This window comes from Panthera uncia, chromosome A2 (assembly GCF_023721935.1).
Source record: "Panthera uncia isolate 11264 chromosome A2, Puncia_PCG_1.0, whole genome shotgun sequence".
NCBI lineage: Eukaryota > Metazoa > Chordata > Mammalia > Carnivora > Felidae > Panthera > Panthera uncia.
In genome coordinates this window covers 70,514,182-70,531,960 of record NC_064816.1, presented here as the reverse complement: position 1 = coordinate 70,531,960, position 17,779 = coordinate 70,514,182, and the positions used below count along the sequence as shown (strand labels likewise).

Below are 17,779 nucleotides of genomic sequence, written 5' to 3'. Positions count from 1 at the left end.
AGAAGAGTGTTGCTGGGAACATGTACATCAAGTGACTGAAATTTTTCTGCATTCTGTGCATGGCCTGAAATGACTGCAAAAGCACTGAAAATGTTGATTTTGGAGTTAGTGAGTAGTTGAATCCTCAAATACAGAATCTGCGAATGATGACAATAGACTATAATTTCCCCTTGAAGCTGCTGCAGTTTGTGTAAATAATTAAATGGAAAGCCTCAGAGTGCAATATTTATCAAAACATTGCAGGGGGCAGTACAGCAAAATGATTCCTCAACTGTCGCTCATGAATTTAACATAACTTATAGTTTATTTTTTAATTTTTAAAATCAATATTTTATATATACTTCACATCTATATGGTTAATTACGAAAAATAGTAACCTCTGATGCCTCTGCCCCTTTTTCCCAGAGACAACAAATGTCAATTCTTTTAGCTGTTTCTTTTAGCTTTTACCTTCAAATTTCTAAGTAATGTAATTATAATGCTACTTCTTGCTTTTGTTTTTAGGAATTATCTGTAGTGAGAAAGACTAGCTCTCTTTCACCACCATGCCAACAACTACACATACACTTTCTATCTTATCAAATCATACATTTTGCTAGATCAGAATTCAAGTATTTGCATCGTTATGATTATACAATTATTCTTCAGATTTGGATGACATTGCTGCTCTTGCACACCTTTTTGTTTTTCCTTGTGTTAATATTTGTATGGCTTCTTTATTTACTTTCTCAATATATGTCCTTAATTCACCCCCAACTGAACCATGAAGATATTTCAGCTATTGTGTTAGTATTTTCTTTACTTTCATTCTGAAGATTCCTTTCATCTTTCTCCTTTAGATCCCACATTTTCTGGATCCCTTATCTTCTTATTTCTTTAAAAAATTTTTTTTTTAACATTTATTCATTTTTGAGAGGCAGAGAGAGACAGCATGAGCAGGGAAGGGGCAGAGAAAGGGAGACACAGAATCCGAAGCAGGTCCAGGCTCTGAGCTGTCAGCACAGAGCCCAACGTGGGGCTCGAACTCAGGAACTGCGAGATCATGACCTGAGCCGAAGTGGGATGCTCAACCGACTGAGCCACCCAGGTGCCCCTCTTCTTATTTCTTTTTAAAAAGTGTTTATTTATTTATTTTGAGACGGAGAGCAAGAGAGAGTGCACTTGCTTGCATGAGCGGGGGAGGGGCAGAGGGAGAGAGAGAATCCTAAGCGGGACCCCACTCTGTCAGCACAGAGCCCAACATGGGGCTCGAACTCACGATGCTGGGATCCTGACTGGAGCTAAAATCAAGAGTTGGTCACTCAACCGACTGAGCCATCCAGGTGCCCCTCTTTCTTTTTCTGTTTTTGGTGGACCATATCCTCTAGAAATAATTTTCCCAAGAAGGGATGGGAAGGTAAAATTTTTCTGATTAAAAAGTTTCTTTTTTCTACCCTCACACAAGACTCATGGCTTGACTGGGTTTAGAATTTAAAAGAGAAATACATATTCCTTTCAAAAATTTTAAGGTTTTTGTTCCATTTTTATGTTTTAGCTTCCAGTACTGTTGAGAAGTTCAATGAGATTCTGTTAGCCAATCCTTTATATATGCTTGTTTCCTCCTTAGAGATTTTTCAGATCTTCTTTTGGCAGAGACAAAAAATCTTAGTGTTCCAAATTCTTACACTGATGTGCCTTGGTGTATGTTTTTAATTTATTTATTTGTTTTTAAATTTCTAGCACTTTGTCACCTTTTAAAATTTTTATTGTGGTTGAGACACAATGTTACATTAGTTGCAGGTATATAATATTGTGATTTGACCACTTTAATATATGCTATATTCACCACAAGTGTAGCTACCGTCTGTCACTGTACAATGCTATTACAACACCATTTATCATTTTTCCTATCCTGTACCTTTTTTTTTTAAGTTTATGTATTTATTTTGAGAGAGAGAGAGATTGAAAGAGAGAGCACAGGAGTGGAGCAGAGAGAGAGAGGGGAGAGAGAGAATCCCAAGCAGGCTCTGCACTGACAGTGAGATCATGACCTGAGCTGAAATCAAGAGTTGGATGTTTAACTGACTGAGCCACTCAGGCACCCCTCCTATGCTGTACCTTTCATTCCCATGACTTATTCATTCTTGGTGTGTGTCTTTATTGTTATTAATTTAATTTGACTTAATTAATTTGTAACAATTTGAGTATATTTGACACGTTACATTGGTTTCAGGTATACAGTATAGTGATTTGATAAATCTGTATGTTAATACTACCCTCACCACAAATGTAGCTATAATCTGTCACCATGCAATGCTATTACCATATTGTTAACTAGAGTCCTTATGCTTTGCCTGTTATCCCCATGACTTACTCATTCCATAACTGGAAGCCTGTATGTCTAACTCCCCATCAACCATTTTGCCCATCCTCCTACCCCCTCTCCTCTCTGGCAACCATCAGTTTGTATTTATAGGTCTGATTCTGCTTTTTGTTTGTTTATTCATTTATTTTGTTTTTTAGATTTCATCTCTGAGTGAAATCATGTGATGTTTGTCTTTCTGTCTGACTTACTTCACTTAGCATAATACCCTCTAAGTTCATCCGTGTTGTTGCAAATGGCAAGATCTCATCTTTTTTAAGGCTGAGTAATATTCCACTCTGTGTGTGTGTGTGTGTGTGTGTGTGTGTGTGTGTGTGTATCATATCTTCTTTATCCATTCATCTATTGATGAACACTTGGGCTGCTTTCATATATTGGCTATTGTAAATAATGCTGAAATAAACATAAGGGTGCATGTATCTTTTCAAAATGGGGTGTGTCTTTTTAAAGTCTAGGCAGGGCATGCAGAGCCCCCCTCCTTTTTTTTTGAGATATAGAGGGGAGGGGCAGAGAGGGAGAGAGAGTATCTTGAGCAGGCTCCATGCTCAGCACGGAGCCCTATGAGGGACCTGATCTCATGACCCTGAGATCAAGACCCTGAGATCACGACCTGAGCTGAAACCAAGAGTTGGAAGCTTAACCGACTACAGCACCCAGGTGCTGCAAGGGCCCTTTCAGTCTGCAAAATCATATCCTTCAATTCTGTGATCTTGATCTGAATTATTTATTAATGTTCTCTCTTCTGTTTTTGCTGTTCACTCTTTGAGAAACCTGTATTATTGGAATTCCTAGGCTGATTCTTTTTTTCCCCCTCTCCTCCATTTTTCACTTTCATCATTTCTTTTTGTTCTACTGTCTGAGTGATTTTATTTTTTCTTTTTTTAAATTTTGTTAATGTTTATTTATTTTTGAAAGACAGAGTGTGAGTGGGGGAGGGGCAGAGAGAGAGAGGGAGACACAGAATCTGAAGCAGGCTCCAGGCTCCAAGCCATCAGCATAGAGCCCGACGCGGGGCTTGAACCCACAAGCTGTGAGATTGTCACCTGAGTCAAAGTTGGACACTTAGCCAACTGAGCCACCCAGGTGCCCCTGGGTAATTTTCTTATCTTTATCTTTCTGCCTTTCTCTTACATTTTCATTCTTCTGTCATTTTTTAAAGTTCCAAGATCATATTTTCATTCTCTAAATACTTTTTACAAGTGTCCTTTTCTGTTTTATAGGTGCAAGTTCTTCATTTTTCTGATAATATTGATAATTTTTTATGGACATAAAACTTGCATACAGTAAAATTCTTTTTGGCGTGTAGTCCTGTGAATTTGGGCAAACATATAGAGTCATGTAACCATCACCATAATTACGATATAGAACACTTCCCTCACCTCTCAAAACTTGCAGTCATTCTTTCTTCATTCCCAGCCTCTCCCAACTCTTACCTATTTTCTATCTCTATCCTTTGTCTTTTCAAGAATGTCATATTGATGGAATTGTAATGTAGTTTACCTGTCTTATATCTGTTTGCTCTTTCTTTTTCATGTTTGCCTTGGTCTCTTTCTTTCCTGATATAGGTTTTCCCTATATCTTGCTGATTTTTTGACTGTTCTTTTATACAATAGGGGATGGACATTTAAATTTTTTTTTTTTAACGTTTATTTATTTTTGAGACAGAGAGAGACAGAGCATGAACGGGGGAGGGGCAGAGAGAGAGGGAGACACAGAATCGGAAACAGGCTCCAGGCTCTGAGCCATCTGCCCAGAGCCTGACGCGGGGCTCGAACTCACGGACCGCGAGATCGTGACCTGAGCCGAAGTTGGACGCTTAACCGACTGAGCCACCCAGGCGCCCCTTGGGGATGGACATTTAAAAAGCTGATTAGAGGGGTGCCTGGGTGGCTCACTTGGTTAGTGTCTGACTTTGGCTCGGGTCATGATCTCGCAGTTCGTGAGTTCAAGCCCCGTGTCTGACTCTGTGCTGACAGCTCAGAGCCTGGAGCCTGCTTCAGATTCTGTGTCTCCCTCTCTCTCTGCCCCTCTCCCTTTCATGCTCTATCTCTCTCAAAAATAAATAAACATTAGAAAAAAATAAAAAAAAAATAAAAAGCTGATTAGAAACTGTATGCATGGGTCGAGCTTTGTTATGGGCTGAATTTGTCCCCCTCAATTTATACATTGAAGTCCTAATCCCCCACATCTCAGACTGTTTTTGGAGATAGTTCCCTTAAAGAGATACTTACATTAAAATGAGGCTATTTGGGTGGGTCTTTACTGGTTGGTGTCTTTATAAGAAGAGGTTAGAACATAGAGATATCAGGGATGTAGTGCAAAGAGGGATGACCCTGTGAAGAGGCAGCAAGAAAGTGGCCATCTGCAAATGAAGGAGAGGGGTTTCAGGAGAAACTAAACTTGCTGATACCTTGATCTTGGACTTCTAGTCTCTAGAACTATGAAAAAATAATTCCTATTGTTGAAGGCACTCAGGCTATGGTATTTTGTTACGGCAGCTCCAGAACACTACAATAAGGTTTCTTGATTGACAAGTTTCAATGTCGGGTGATATGATATGGCTGGACTTTTATGTGTCAATGACTACTATCAGTATTTTTAGTTATTTTCTCTTGGATTGATAAAATTCTTTTCCAAAGAGGAATTTTCAAGTAGAGCTATTTGACATGGCAGCTAGAGAAGAAAGGGATTTGGAGACTTATGGAGTGGAGAAGATTTGCAATAGCTGTTTTGGGAAGAGGTGGGTTGAGCAATAGGTTGTTGGGTAACAATGAATTTGAAGTTAGGCAACTTGATTTTATAGGGGGCAAAACTCAATAGCCTCTCTTCATCAGCTTGATGTTTATGTTGCAGTGTAAGTGACAAGGATGGTAAGGGTGCTTGAAGCAATGTTGTGTAGGCTCCTTAAGGAACTGAATTAAACATGGGCACAAGTTTCAAGTAGATGTTTATGTATTTTTAAAACATTTATTTATTTACTTATTTGTGGGGGAGGGAGCATGAGTGGGGGAGGGGGAGAGAGGGGGAATCCCATGCAGGTTCTGCACATTCAGCACAGAGCCCAGCTTGGGGCTTGATCTCACAAACCTCGAGATCATGACTGGAGCCCAAATCAAGAGTCTGATGCTCAACTGACTGAGCTACCCAGATGCCCCACAAGCAGATGTTTACTAGAAGAGGTATGATAATGGCCAATAAACATATGAAAATGTGCTCAATGTCACTTGTCATCACAGCAATACAAATTGAAACCACTATGAGTGTATTACCCAGTGTCCAAGATGGCTGCAATGATCCTTACCTCCTCATACACCCTTGTGTATGGAGTACTCCCTAATACTGCACCAGAGTTGGCCTATGTGACTAATAGCATATGGTAGCTGTGATAATATGTCACATATGAGATTAGGTTATAAACACTGCAGCATCCATCTTGGCACCAAGAAACCCCACCTGTAATATTGCTGCAATGGGACTGTAGTTTTTTCACTGTGTTCCATTATGGCAATCTATTAATGCATTGTGGCAAAATGAGGATTTTTTTTTTTCTCCTCATCTTTCTGTCCTTTCTTTCCCTCCACAAACATTTTTTAAATGGTATTTTTAAAGTTTACTTATTTTGAGAGGGAGGGAGGGGCAGAGTGAGGGGAAGAGAGAGAGACTCCCAAGCAGGCTCCGTGGTGTCAGTGCAGAGCCCAACACAGGGCTTGAACCCACGAACTGTGAGACCATGACTTGAGCCAAAATCAAGAGTTGGAGGCTTAACCGACTGGACCATCCAGGTGCCCCTTTAATGTTTTTTTTTTTTTTAATGTTTATTTTTGAGAGAGAGAGGGGCAGAGAGAGAGGGGGACAGAGGATCCAAAGTGGGCTCTGAGCTGACAGCAGATAGCTTGATGCAGGGCTCAAACTCACGAACTGTGAGATCATGACCTGAGCCGAAGTCTGATGCTTAACTGACTGAACCACCCAGGAGCTCCAGCAATTTCTTATTTTAAAAGAATGAATGGGTTGATTTCAAGGAGCAAGTGCTCACTATATGGAATTTCAGTGTTCCTTACCAGAACATTGAGGTAATGTCCTCTTAGCTGAGGACACTCCTAGCTAAGAATTGTTGTGTCTCTTGTGATCCTTCTCAAGACTATAATGATATGTGTGTAAATGTGTGGTATATGTGTAAATCTGTAACTCTTATTCTTAATCCACTGGTGATGGAGATGCATTAAGATTTTTAAAAAAATGTATTGACATGAGGAACTCCCAATCATTGCTGGTGGGAATGCAAAACGGTACAGCTACTTTGGAAGGTGGGGTGGAAAACGAAACATACTCTTAGCACACTTTTCAGTAATCAGCACTTCTTGAGAATTACCCAAATGAATTGAAAACTTAATGTCCACACAAAAACCTGCACACAATGTTTTAGCAGCTTTCTTTGTAACCACCAAACCTGGGAGGCAACCAAGGTGCCCTTTAGTAGGTGAATGGATAAATAAACTGGTCTATCAAGGTATTGGAATATCATTCAGCACTGAAAAGAAATGATCTGTCAAGCCACAGAGGAAACTTAAATGAATATTATTGAGTGAAAGAAGACAATCTAAAAAGGCTACTACTGTATGATTCCAACCATATGACATTCTGGAAAAGGCAAACTGTGGATACAGTAAAAAGATTGGATTACAGGAGTTTGAGGTGGGGAGGAAGGGATGAATAGGCAGAGCAGAGAGGATTTTTAGGGCAGTGAAAGTATTCTGTGTATTATAATGTTTGATACACGCCATTATGCATTTGTCTAAACCCATAAAATGTACGAGAGCAAGAGTGAACTCTAAAGTATGCGATAGTGATGTGTCAGGGTAACTTTGTCAGTTGTGAAAAATGTGTCACTCTGGTGAGGGATGTTCAAAATGGGCGATGTTGGGCACATGTGGGGAAAAGAAGTACATGAGAATTCTTTGTAATTTCTGCTCAGTTTTGCTGTGAATCTAAAAACTTCTCTAAAAAAGTCTATTTAAAAAATGTATTGAACCAGTAGTTCATCATTTTCCCCCATAAATTCAGCTTGATCTCAGTCATCATGATCTAAACTTTGTAAGCCGTTTGGCTAGAATTTGACTTTGTGATTTAGTGTTGATGTTAAATATTTTTAGTGAATTAATGATACAATTATTGACCTATCTGCGAATTTTTATAGCTGGTGGGTGAAGAGAAAAAGGAAATACACATATTTTTTATATGTAAATATTTTTTGTAAATAAATTATTTAATAAACTTTAAAAATTCATATTTTCTCCCTGTCTGAAGTGTAGAATAAATACGTGGAGGTCTTTGTTGTTCTTTTTTAGTTGTTAGTAATTTTTTGTTTTTTAGTTCACTTTTTATTTTTTTTATGACTTTATTTATTTTTTTTATAGCTGTTTCAGGTTTACAGCAAAATTGAGAGGAAGGTACAGAGATTTCCCATATACCCCTTGCCTACACACACCTCCATTATCCATATCCCTCCACCAGAGTATAATTTGTTACAAACTATATTGACACAGTGCCCTAAAAATCCTTATTTTTCATTAGACAAATTATCTTAGGTGTAACTGTGGACTTTATTAATAGGGTATTAGAGGTTGTAATTTTTACAGATTGACTTAACTGGATCAGGTCAAAAGTTTCTGTGTTACATATAAAGCAGAAATATAGTAAAGGAAAAAATATAGTTTTGGTAGTAATAGAGATTACTTAAAACAGAATATTAACAATTTTGCACTTTTCCTTCTGAAAATTCATCATCAATGCTCTTAAAATATTTTCTGTGTTTTGCCAGATACTGACAATATGAAGCCACTGGAGGGTGTAAAAATTCTGGATCTAACAAGGTTTGTATTGGTTTATCTATGTTTTGGTGATTGAATTTTCCCTTCTTTCAAAAAAACATTCATTCATTTTTGGGTTTTAATGCTTACTATTAAAATTTTAGAAAAGAAAATAAAAAAATGGTATAATTTCATCATTCTAACAGATAATTAGTATAATATTTGCATTTTTTTCAATCTGCATATTTATATATTATTTTTAAAGACAAAAATTAGAACCATACTGAAATTATAGTTTTTACCCACATGTAAAAGATAATATTATATTCTGAGTATTTTTCCATGTCACTAAAAATTCAACAAAAATGTAAGATGATATTTTATTATATGGTTGTCACATAATTACTCATCCCCCAAGATTTCACTATTGTAAATTAGGCTTCCTTCCTGATGTACAATTCCTTGTTCATCAATCTTTGCCTCAGGAAATCTTAGGATTTCTTCCTCAGGATAGAATGCTGAAAGTGGAATTACTGCATCAGTATACTTTTTAAAGCTTTTAATACATAAGGTCAAATTGCAATTCTGAACAGTTTTAACAATTTTAAATCTTGCTAGCATTATATGAGCTTGTCTGTGTTAATGGATTATTAAGAAAAGAATTAATATAAACATCTTCAAGGTGGTGATTACTTGTCATTGTTAATATTGTAGAGTACTGGCGGGACCTTTTGCTACTATGAATTTAGGAGATCTTGGAGCAGAAGTTATAAAAGTGGAAAGACCAGGTAAAGCTATTACTCCCTTTAAAACATAGAAACAGACTAATACAGTTTTTTTTTTAAGATTTTGTTTATTATTATTATTTTTTAAAGTTTATTCATTTTTGATAGAGAGAAGGAGAGAGAGAGAGAGAGAGAGAGACAGAGACAGAGCTTGAGCAGGGGAGGGGCAGAGAGGGAGAAACAATCTAGCAGGCTCCTGGCTTTGAGCTGTCAGCACAGAGCTATGAGATCATGACCTGAGCGGAAGTCGGATGCTTAACTAAATGAGCCACCCAGGCGCCCCTAGGATTTTATTTTTAAGTAACCTCTATATCTAGCATGGGGCTTGTACTCATGACCCTGAGATCAAGCGTCTCATGCTCTTTTGACTGAGCAAGCCAGGCACTGCAAACTAATGTTTTTTGTTGTTGTTGTTGTTTGTTTTTAAGTGTATTTATTTATTTTGAGAGAGCTCAAGCAGGGGAGGGGCAGAGAGAGAGACAGAGAGAGAGATAATCCCAAGCTGGCTCTGTGCTGTCAGAATGGAGCCCAACTCGGGAGCTGGATGCTTAACCAACTGAGCCACCCAAGCGCTCTAATAACAGTTTTTAACTGGTTTTTGAAATATCCATGTACCTATATGTGGAATGAGGAGAGAATTGACTGAAATGTTTATTTTTTCCTCCATTCCTTACTTTCCTCTGAACCTATACTAATGATTTCCTTTCACTTTTTTAAAGTGTTTTTTAAATTTTATTTTTGAAAGAGAGAGAGAGCGTGCGAGCTTGTGCCCATGTGCACATGACCAGGGGGTGGGGGGGTGGGGAGAAGGGCAGAGAGAGGGAGACAGGGTCCGAACTAGGCTCCGCACTATCAGCACAGAGCCTGAAATGGGGCTGGAACCCACAAACTGCGAGATCATGTCGTGAGCCAAAGACAGGCACCCCTCTTTTTACTTTTTATAAGTGCCAAGGGCTAAAGCTTAAGTCAGGTCCTTCACACACACCTGAAAGCCTCTGGTAGAAACTGAGATGCAGCTCGTAGTAACAGATGCTAACACTTGTCAGAGTACCATATACAGTTCTAAGCACTTTGCCTATATTAATTTATTTAATCTCTACAACAGCCTTATGGGTTGCTGTTATTATTCCTCGATTAAAAATGAAAAGACAGGGGTCCTGGGTAGCTCAGTTGGTTGAGTGACTCTTGGTTTTGGCTCAGGTCATGATCTCATAGTTCGTGGGATGGAGCACTGAGTCAGGCTCTGTGCTGACAGCACGGAGTCTGTTTGGGATTCTTTCTCTCCCTCTCTCTCTGCCCATCTCTGGTGCCTTCTCTCTCTCTTTCTCTCTCTCTCTCTCAAAATAAATTAAAAAAAATTTTTTTCCACACCAAGTATTAAAAAAATAAATGAAAAGACAGAGACAAAGGGAGATAAAGCAGTTTGTCCAAAGTCACACAGGTAATAAGGAATATCCAGGCGCTCAGGTCTGGTCCTGGCCCTCCCTAGCCCCATACAAACCTTACTGTTGATGGGGCACCTGGGTGGCTCAGTCGGTTGGGCGGCCGACTTCGGCTCAGGTCAGGATCTCGTGGTCCGTGAGTTCGAGCCCTGCGTCGGGCTCTGTGCTGACAGCTCAGAGCCTGGAGCCTGTTTCAGATTCTGTGTCTCCCTCTCTCTGACCCTCCCCCGTTCATGCTCTGTCTCTCTCTGTCTCAAAAATAAATAAACGTTAAAAAAAAAAATTTTAAAACCTTACTGTTGAGACTGAATTTAGAGTCGACCCCGCCACATTCCCTCGCTGTGGGATGAAGGGAATGCGAGGAGGAGGGAGGGTAAAAGGGTCTTCCCTTTTAGCACACACAAGAAGGAGAGAGGGAAAGGAACCCAAGTCCTTCTGAAAGGAACCCAGATACTCCAATCCAAGTCATTCTTTTCTCTTTCTAGTAAAAGAAACATTTTCTCATTATATGATTTTCAAGATTTTGAGCAAGAAACACCGAAGCTGAGATCAATTCTTTGTATTTGTTTTTCATCTGACATCTTTCCTATTTTTCCTTTCCCCTGTGTCCACCAGATAAACCTATTCTGTGTACATAATTCTCACTTCCGTTTGGTGCTTTCTCAGTATTTTGGTGTTGAGCTCATGCTGGTATTGAAAGTGTCATGTTGTATGCTCTTTCTCTCCTGCAAGCACTTGAAGGGCACAGTCCATATTCTCCATATCCTTTACATCATCCTATTGTTTTGGAAGGTTTTAAAAGTTAGCATTATTATTTGTTCTTCAAGATCGGATCCATATGGATCTGGAACAGAATTACTAAATCAGTGAAAATGGTCTACCCTTGAATAGTGTGAGTATATCTGTAAGACCATAAGAGTCGAGTTTATTACATCACCTTATTAATTTCCCATAAGTGATTAAATGCCATAAAGTAGAATACTTGGTGTGGAAGATTCATCTTCCTGATAAATAGATTTCTTAGGAGGCTGAAGCAAATTAGCATAAGATTCTCTGATCAGCATGGGGAATATTACATATTATTCTGTTGTATAATCGGACCCTGTGTTTATCAGGCTCCAGGTGGTAGCTCCTGCTTTCAGGGATAATGCTTCAATTATCTAGATAGTGTTGTTCACCACTTTTGGTCATTGCTGGCTACATGCTGGCTACATGTTTACTTTCTAGCTGAATATCTGTTTTTTCTTTTCCACATTTCATAAAATTTTAATTTCCACACTGTTACGCAATTTCAACACGACAGCACTTTGAAATTTTAGCTGTTAGGTCTTCTAATCCTAGGTAGAGCATCTGATCTTCTCTCTCTTGCTATTTCAGTTGATCACTGGTCTACATATTTGTATTTATATTAATTTTAGAGATCATTATCCCCTGTTTACGTGGGCCTTATTTCTCCTTTGTACTTTTTCGGTTTTTCAGTGGGGGGCACCTTCCTTGTGTAGGCATTCCACAGTCCTACACTTGGTAGCAAGCTTTGCTGCTAGCAGGTAGGTGTTCATTGCTTTTTGCCTGACTGATTACTCTCTTTCCCTTAACCCTTCTGCCCAATGCATTTTATTGTTCATATTGTGTATTTAACAGTTTTGGGTTTTTGAGATAGTTGTTCAACCCAGATCTGAGGTGAAGTGGCTTGGCAGAGTTATCAAACTTCAGTAGAGAACTAGTCTTTTCTCATGTCTGCTTCTCCTGTTCTTTAATTACATAGAATTGGTTACAGTTTTGGGACTTGGGACTTGGACTATTCTTATTTTTATAATCAAAGAGCAAATAAATTTTCTTCTCCTTCTTTCTGTAGAGTTACCTTAGTCTGTAACCTAGCTGAGTGAAGTGGACAGTGTAGGGCAGCAGATGATGTGACTGGGGTTCCTGGACTATCCCCTGTAGGCAGGGATATGAAGGCAGGGGTGTTGATCTTTTGGTCACTGCTGTGTCTGCTCTGCATAGAGCAGTGTCTGTGACATAGTAGGTACCCAATAAATACTTGCTGAGTGTCTTGAATGTGTTGAAATATCATTTAAGAAAGGCAGTGTGAAATTTTATATGAGATCTCCAGATTTTGAAATCATGGCAGTTAGTTAAAAACTTTAAATTATGTGTGGGTCAAATAAGACATCTCTCAAACTGCCAGTTTTCCCAGTTTGTAAACTTTAGCCCTTATATCCTGTCATGTGCCATCAGTGCTGATTCTTTTTTTTTTTTTTTTTTTAATGTTTACTTATTTTTGAGAGAGAGAACGTGAAAGCAGGGGAGGGGCAGAGAGAAGGGGAGACACGGAATCCAGAGTAGGCTCCCAACCGTGAGATCATGACCTGAGCGGAAGTCGGATGCTTAACCAACTAAGCCACCCGGCCCGCCCATCAGCACTGATTCTTTAGAGAGGCCATTGATCCTCTCCAAAGCCCTGGATACTTCCCAAAGACAGATGGGGCAGGAAAGCCCTGTAGGCCTTCAATTTAGATTCCTAACAATATCTCCACCTGAGATGAATGTAAACATTTAAAATTACTTAATTTTAGCCTTATGTTGGCATTGCTTTATTAAAAAAAATTAATATATTGGGAGCCTTAAAAAAATGGAAGTGGCTGGATTTTCTCTTGACTCTGTGAGGTCCTGTCTGATCCTGAAGGTCCAGATTCACACATACCTTTTCCATGAAGCCTCTAATTGGTTTTTTACTAGAAGATTGCCTTTCTCGGATCTTGTAGTTTTATTTTTCCCCTGGTGTTTTGAGCATGCCATTCCTTTTGATACTTACCACTGATTGCTTTGTGTTGTTATTGGTTCATCTCCAGTTAGAACTAATGCTTCTTTTCTCCTCTGGCTTGTTGTCCTCTCTCTTATGAGGTTTGTCTTCCTTCCTTCCTTCCTTCCTTCCTTCCTTCCTTCCTTCCTTCCTTCACAAGTCTGTTCTTTGGCCTCTGTTTTGTTTTCCAAAAGGCTGTATTTGCTTTTCTTGATTAGTTTCAGTGGGTAAAGTCTACTGGGCCAATAGATTAATTATATCATTTAGATGAGATCAGAATTTAAACTTTAATTCATTCTCAAGTTCTCTCTTCTTGGGGGCTAGAGATAAATACTTTAACTGTAATTACCTATATAATGATTAGTTTCTAATATCAATATTTAATCAGACTTTATAAAATTCTTAAGTGATACTATTTTGTGCCACTTAATCCTTGATTCATTTTCTGAGCTCTGTCTATGTTGTCAGTGGCTTTTTGTGCAAAGGAAACTTTTTTTCTGTAACTCTATAGTGTTGTCTTTGAATCTAACACAAACATATGACTTGAAGTAGATGTTCAGAAGAAAACACCCTATATTTTGATGGTTTTAAACTTTTACTTTGTAGCAAGACCTAGATGAGTAAAATTTTATTCTAGAATAGTATTTTAAATTAAATAAATATGCTATTCATTTACTTATTTTGCCTTTTTTGATTGTTTATAACCCATTTTTTTTTTTTTAAGTAGGCTCCACACCAAGTGTGGAGCCCAACGTGGGGCTTGAACTCAGGACCCTGAGATCAGATCAAGAGTTGAACTCAGGACGCTGAGCTAAGATCAAGAGTTGGACACTTAAATGACTTATCCACCCAGGTGCCCATATAACACAAATTTTTTTCCCAATTGTATTGAGAAATAATTAGCACACATCACTGTGTAAGTATAAGGCACAGAACATGATGGTTTAATTTATATACTTAGTTATCGTGTTATTACCACAATAAGTTCAGCTTACATCCCTCTTCTCTTGTAGACATGATAAGAAAAGAAAAAAGAAAAAAATTTTCTTCTTGTGATGAGAGCTATTAGGATTTACTCTCTCAATTTTTTTTTTTTTTTTTTTTAGTATTTTTTTTTTGGGAGAGTGCAAGCAGGGGAGAGGCAAAGAGAGGGGGACAGAGGATCTGAAGCAGGCTCTGCACTGATAGGCTGACAGCAGTGAGCCCGATGTGGGGCTCGAACTCACGAACCTTGAGATTATGACCTGAGCCAAGGTCGGACACTCAACTGACTGAGCCACCCAGATGCCCCTAGGATTTACTCTCTTAACAAATTTCCTGTATATCATACAGCAGTGTTAACTATAGTCATGATGCTGTACGTTACATCCCTCATACTTACTTGACCTTATGCCTGCCAGTTTGTACCTTTTGACCACCTTCCTGCAATCTCCCCTGCCCCCACCCTCCACCTCTGGTAACCACAGGTCAGATCTCTTATTCTATGAATTTGTTTTTTTTTTTTTTTAAATTTTTTTTTTAATGTTTATTTATTTTTGAGACAGAGAGAGACAGAGCATGAATGGGAGAGGGTCAGAGAGAGAGGGAGACACAGAATCCGAAGCAGGCTCCAGGCTCTGAGCTGTCAGCACAGAGCCCGTCGCGGGGCTCAAACTCACGGACCCGTGAGATCATGACCTGAGCCGAAGTCGGATGTTTAACTGACTGAGCCACCCAGGCGCCCCTGAATTTGGTTTTTTATTTTCTAAAATTCCACATATAAATGAGATCATACAATATTTGTCTTTATCGGAGTTATCTCATTTAGCATGATGCTTTCAAGTCCATCCATGTTGTCACAAATGGAGGATTTCCTCATTTTTTATGGCTTAATATTCCATTGTGTGTATGTGTGTGTGTGTGTGTATACATACAGTTGTGTATATATTCTCTCTCTCTCTCTCTATATATATATATACATATATACATATATATATACATATATATGTATATATGTATACATATATACATATATATACACATATATATGTATATGTATATGTGTATGTATACATGTATATGTATATATGTATATATGTATATATATGTGTGTGTGTGTATGTGTGTGTGTGTGTATATATATATATATATATATATATATATTGCAACTTTATCCATGCATCCATCAATGGACACAGGTGTTTTCATGTCTTGGCTATTGTAAATAATGCTGCTATGAACATAGGATGCATATCTTTTTGAGTTAGTGTTTTTGTTTCCTTTGGATATATTCCAGGAAGTGGAATTGCTGGATCATATTGTAGTTCTATTTTTAATTTTTTGAGGATATTTCATACTGTTTTCCATAGTGGCTGTACTGATTTACATTCCTACAAACAGTGCACAAGGGTTCCCTTTTATCTACATTCTTGCCAGCATTTGTTGTCTCTTGTCTTTTTGACAGTGGCCATTCTAACAGGTGTGAGGTTGTGGTTTTATTTTGCATTCTTGCAATGAATAGTGATGTTGAGCTTCTTTTTATGTACCTGTTGGTCTTTTGTCTATCTTTAGAAAAATGTCTTTTTGGGTCCTTTGCCCATTTAAAAAAATGTGTTTGTTTATGTATTTATTCATTTATTTTTGAGAGAGAGAGAGAGGGTGCATGTGAGCAAGGAGCAGAGAGAGAGGGAGAGAGAGAGGTAGAGAGAGAGAGAAGTGGGACTCACCTGAAGTGGGGCTCAAGCTCACCCAACACGGGGCTTGAACTCAGGAACTGTGAGATCATGACCTGAGTTGAAGTCTGACACTTAACTGACTGAGCTACCCAGGTGCCCCCTTTTGCCCATTTTTTAATTGGGTTATTTGTTTTTTAGCTGTTGACTTGTGTGAGTTCTTTAGATGTTTGGGTATTAACCTGTTATGAGCTATATGATTTGCAAATATTTTTTCCCCATTCTGTAAGTTGTCTTTTCACTTCAACAAAGTGAAATGGTTTCTTTTGCTGTGCAGAAGCTTTTCAGTTTGATGCAGTCTCACTTGTTTATTTTAGATTTTATTGCTTGGTACTTTGGTGTCAAATCCAAAAAAAATCATTAACTAAGACCCATGTCAAGGAACTTTGTTCCCATGTTTTTTCTAGGAGTTTCATGCTTTTAGGTCTTAAAGTTGTCTTTAACTCATTTAACTCAGTTAACTCATTTTGAGTTAATTTAAAACATTGTTTTAAGGTTTGTTTATTTTTCAGAGAGAGAGAGAGAGAGAGAGAGAGAGAGTAAGAGAGTCAGAGCATGAGTGGGGGAGGGGTTGAGAGAGAAGGGACTCAGAATCTGAAGCAGGCTCCAGGCTCCAGGCTCTGAGCTGTCAGCACAAAGCCTGACACAGGGCTTGAACTAACGAACCATGAGATCATGACCTGAGTTGAAGTCAGACACTTAATCAACTGATCCACCCAGGCGCCCCTTTTTTGAGTTAATTTTTGTGAATGATGTGTGGTGTAAGATATAGGTTCAGTTTCATTATTTTACATGTGACTATCCAATTATCCCAGCACCATTTGTTGAAAAGACTATCTTTTCTTCATTGAGTGTTCTTGGTTGGCTCTCTTGTCAAACTGAAGCTTAGTTTGATTTTTCTAAATTTTTCTCCATTGTTGTTTCCCTGCTCTATTTTTCTGCAATGGTCTACCCTCACTTTGGACCCAATTCTCATTGTCTTCATTTTCAGACCATTCTTTTTATCTTCTCTTCAGTGGTAGGTTGATTTTATTTAAGTCATTAAATATTAGTTGACCATATATGCTTGGTTTATTTCTGGAATTTCACAAAAATTTATAGATTTATTTATTTATCATTGTTCTTAAGATGCCGTTTTATTATAAAATCTCACTTACCATTATTCTGGTTTAAATAATATTTAACAAAAATCTTTTGCAGACTCAGCATTTCTTTGTACATTTAATGCTGAGAAACACCCAAAGAGCTGACCAACTTGCTTGCCAAAAATTGAGAGTGATTCTTTTAGATTTGCCATTTATTAATTTTTTTTTTTCAGATTTGCTATTTATTAAATCTAAAGACTGCTAGTAGGGCATTTCTTTCTGGATTTTGACTTTTAGGGATGGCTTCTAGTGAAAGATGATTTGGAAGGATTTCATTATTAACATGAGCAGGTTGAGTTTGGACAGTTCCAGCAAGTTCTTATGGCCCCTCTAGATTGCCAATTCCACTGAATTGAGCTGATTTTGTTTAGGCATCTGTGAATGTATATGATGGGTTGGTTTGAATGTCTTATGATGTTTCAGAGATAAAGATTAATAGCTCATACTGTTATTTTCAGGAGCTGGTGATGATACACGAACTTGGGGGCCACCTTTTGTGGGGACAGAAAGTACTTATTTTCTCAGTGTTAATCGAAATAAAAAAGTAAGAATATTTCTTTCTTTGATTTTTGTGTAATTTTCTTGTAATAATAAAACTTTAGGTATTACCTTGGTTCATTCATTTCTACCCTTTTTTTTGTATATATAAATAATATTTCAAATAAGATGAAATTTTATTCATTCACTAGTTACCAAATAGAAACAATAGAGTTTTTTTGAA

General features: G+C 38.0%; 1 protein-coding gene across 3 annotated transcripts in view; it reads left to right on the top strand.

Moving 5' to 3' along the window:
* SUGCT (succinyl-CoA:glutarate-CoA transferase) overlaps window positions 1–17,779 on the top strand; it is a 768,020-nt gene that overhangs the window by 19,356 nt on the left and 730,885 nt on the right. For all 3 annotated transcript variants that reach the window (XM_049642763.1, XM_049642762.1, XM_049642764.1), the window contains exons 2-4: window positions 8,184–8,235; window positions 8,887–8,960; window positions 17,517–17,602. In XM_049642763.1, the coding sequence (XP_049498720.1) occupies window positions 8,184–8,235; window positions 8,887–8,960; window positions 17,517–17,602 (212 nt within the window). The remainder of the gene's footprint in view (window positions 1–8,183; window positions 8,236–8,886; window positions 8,961–17,516; window positions 17,603–17,779) is intronic.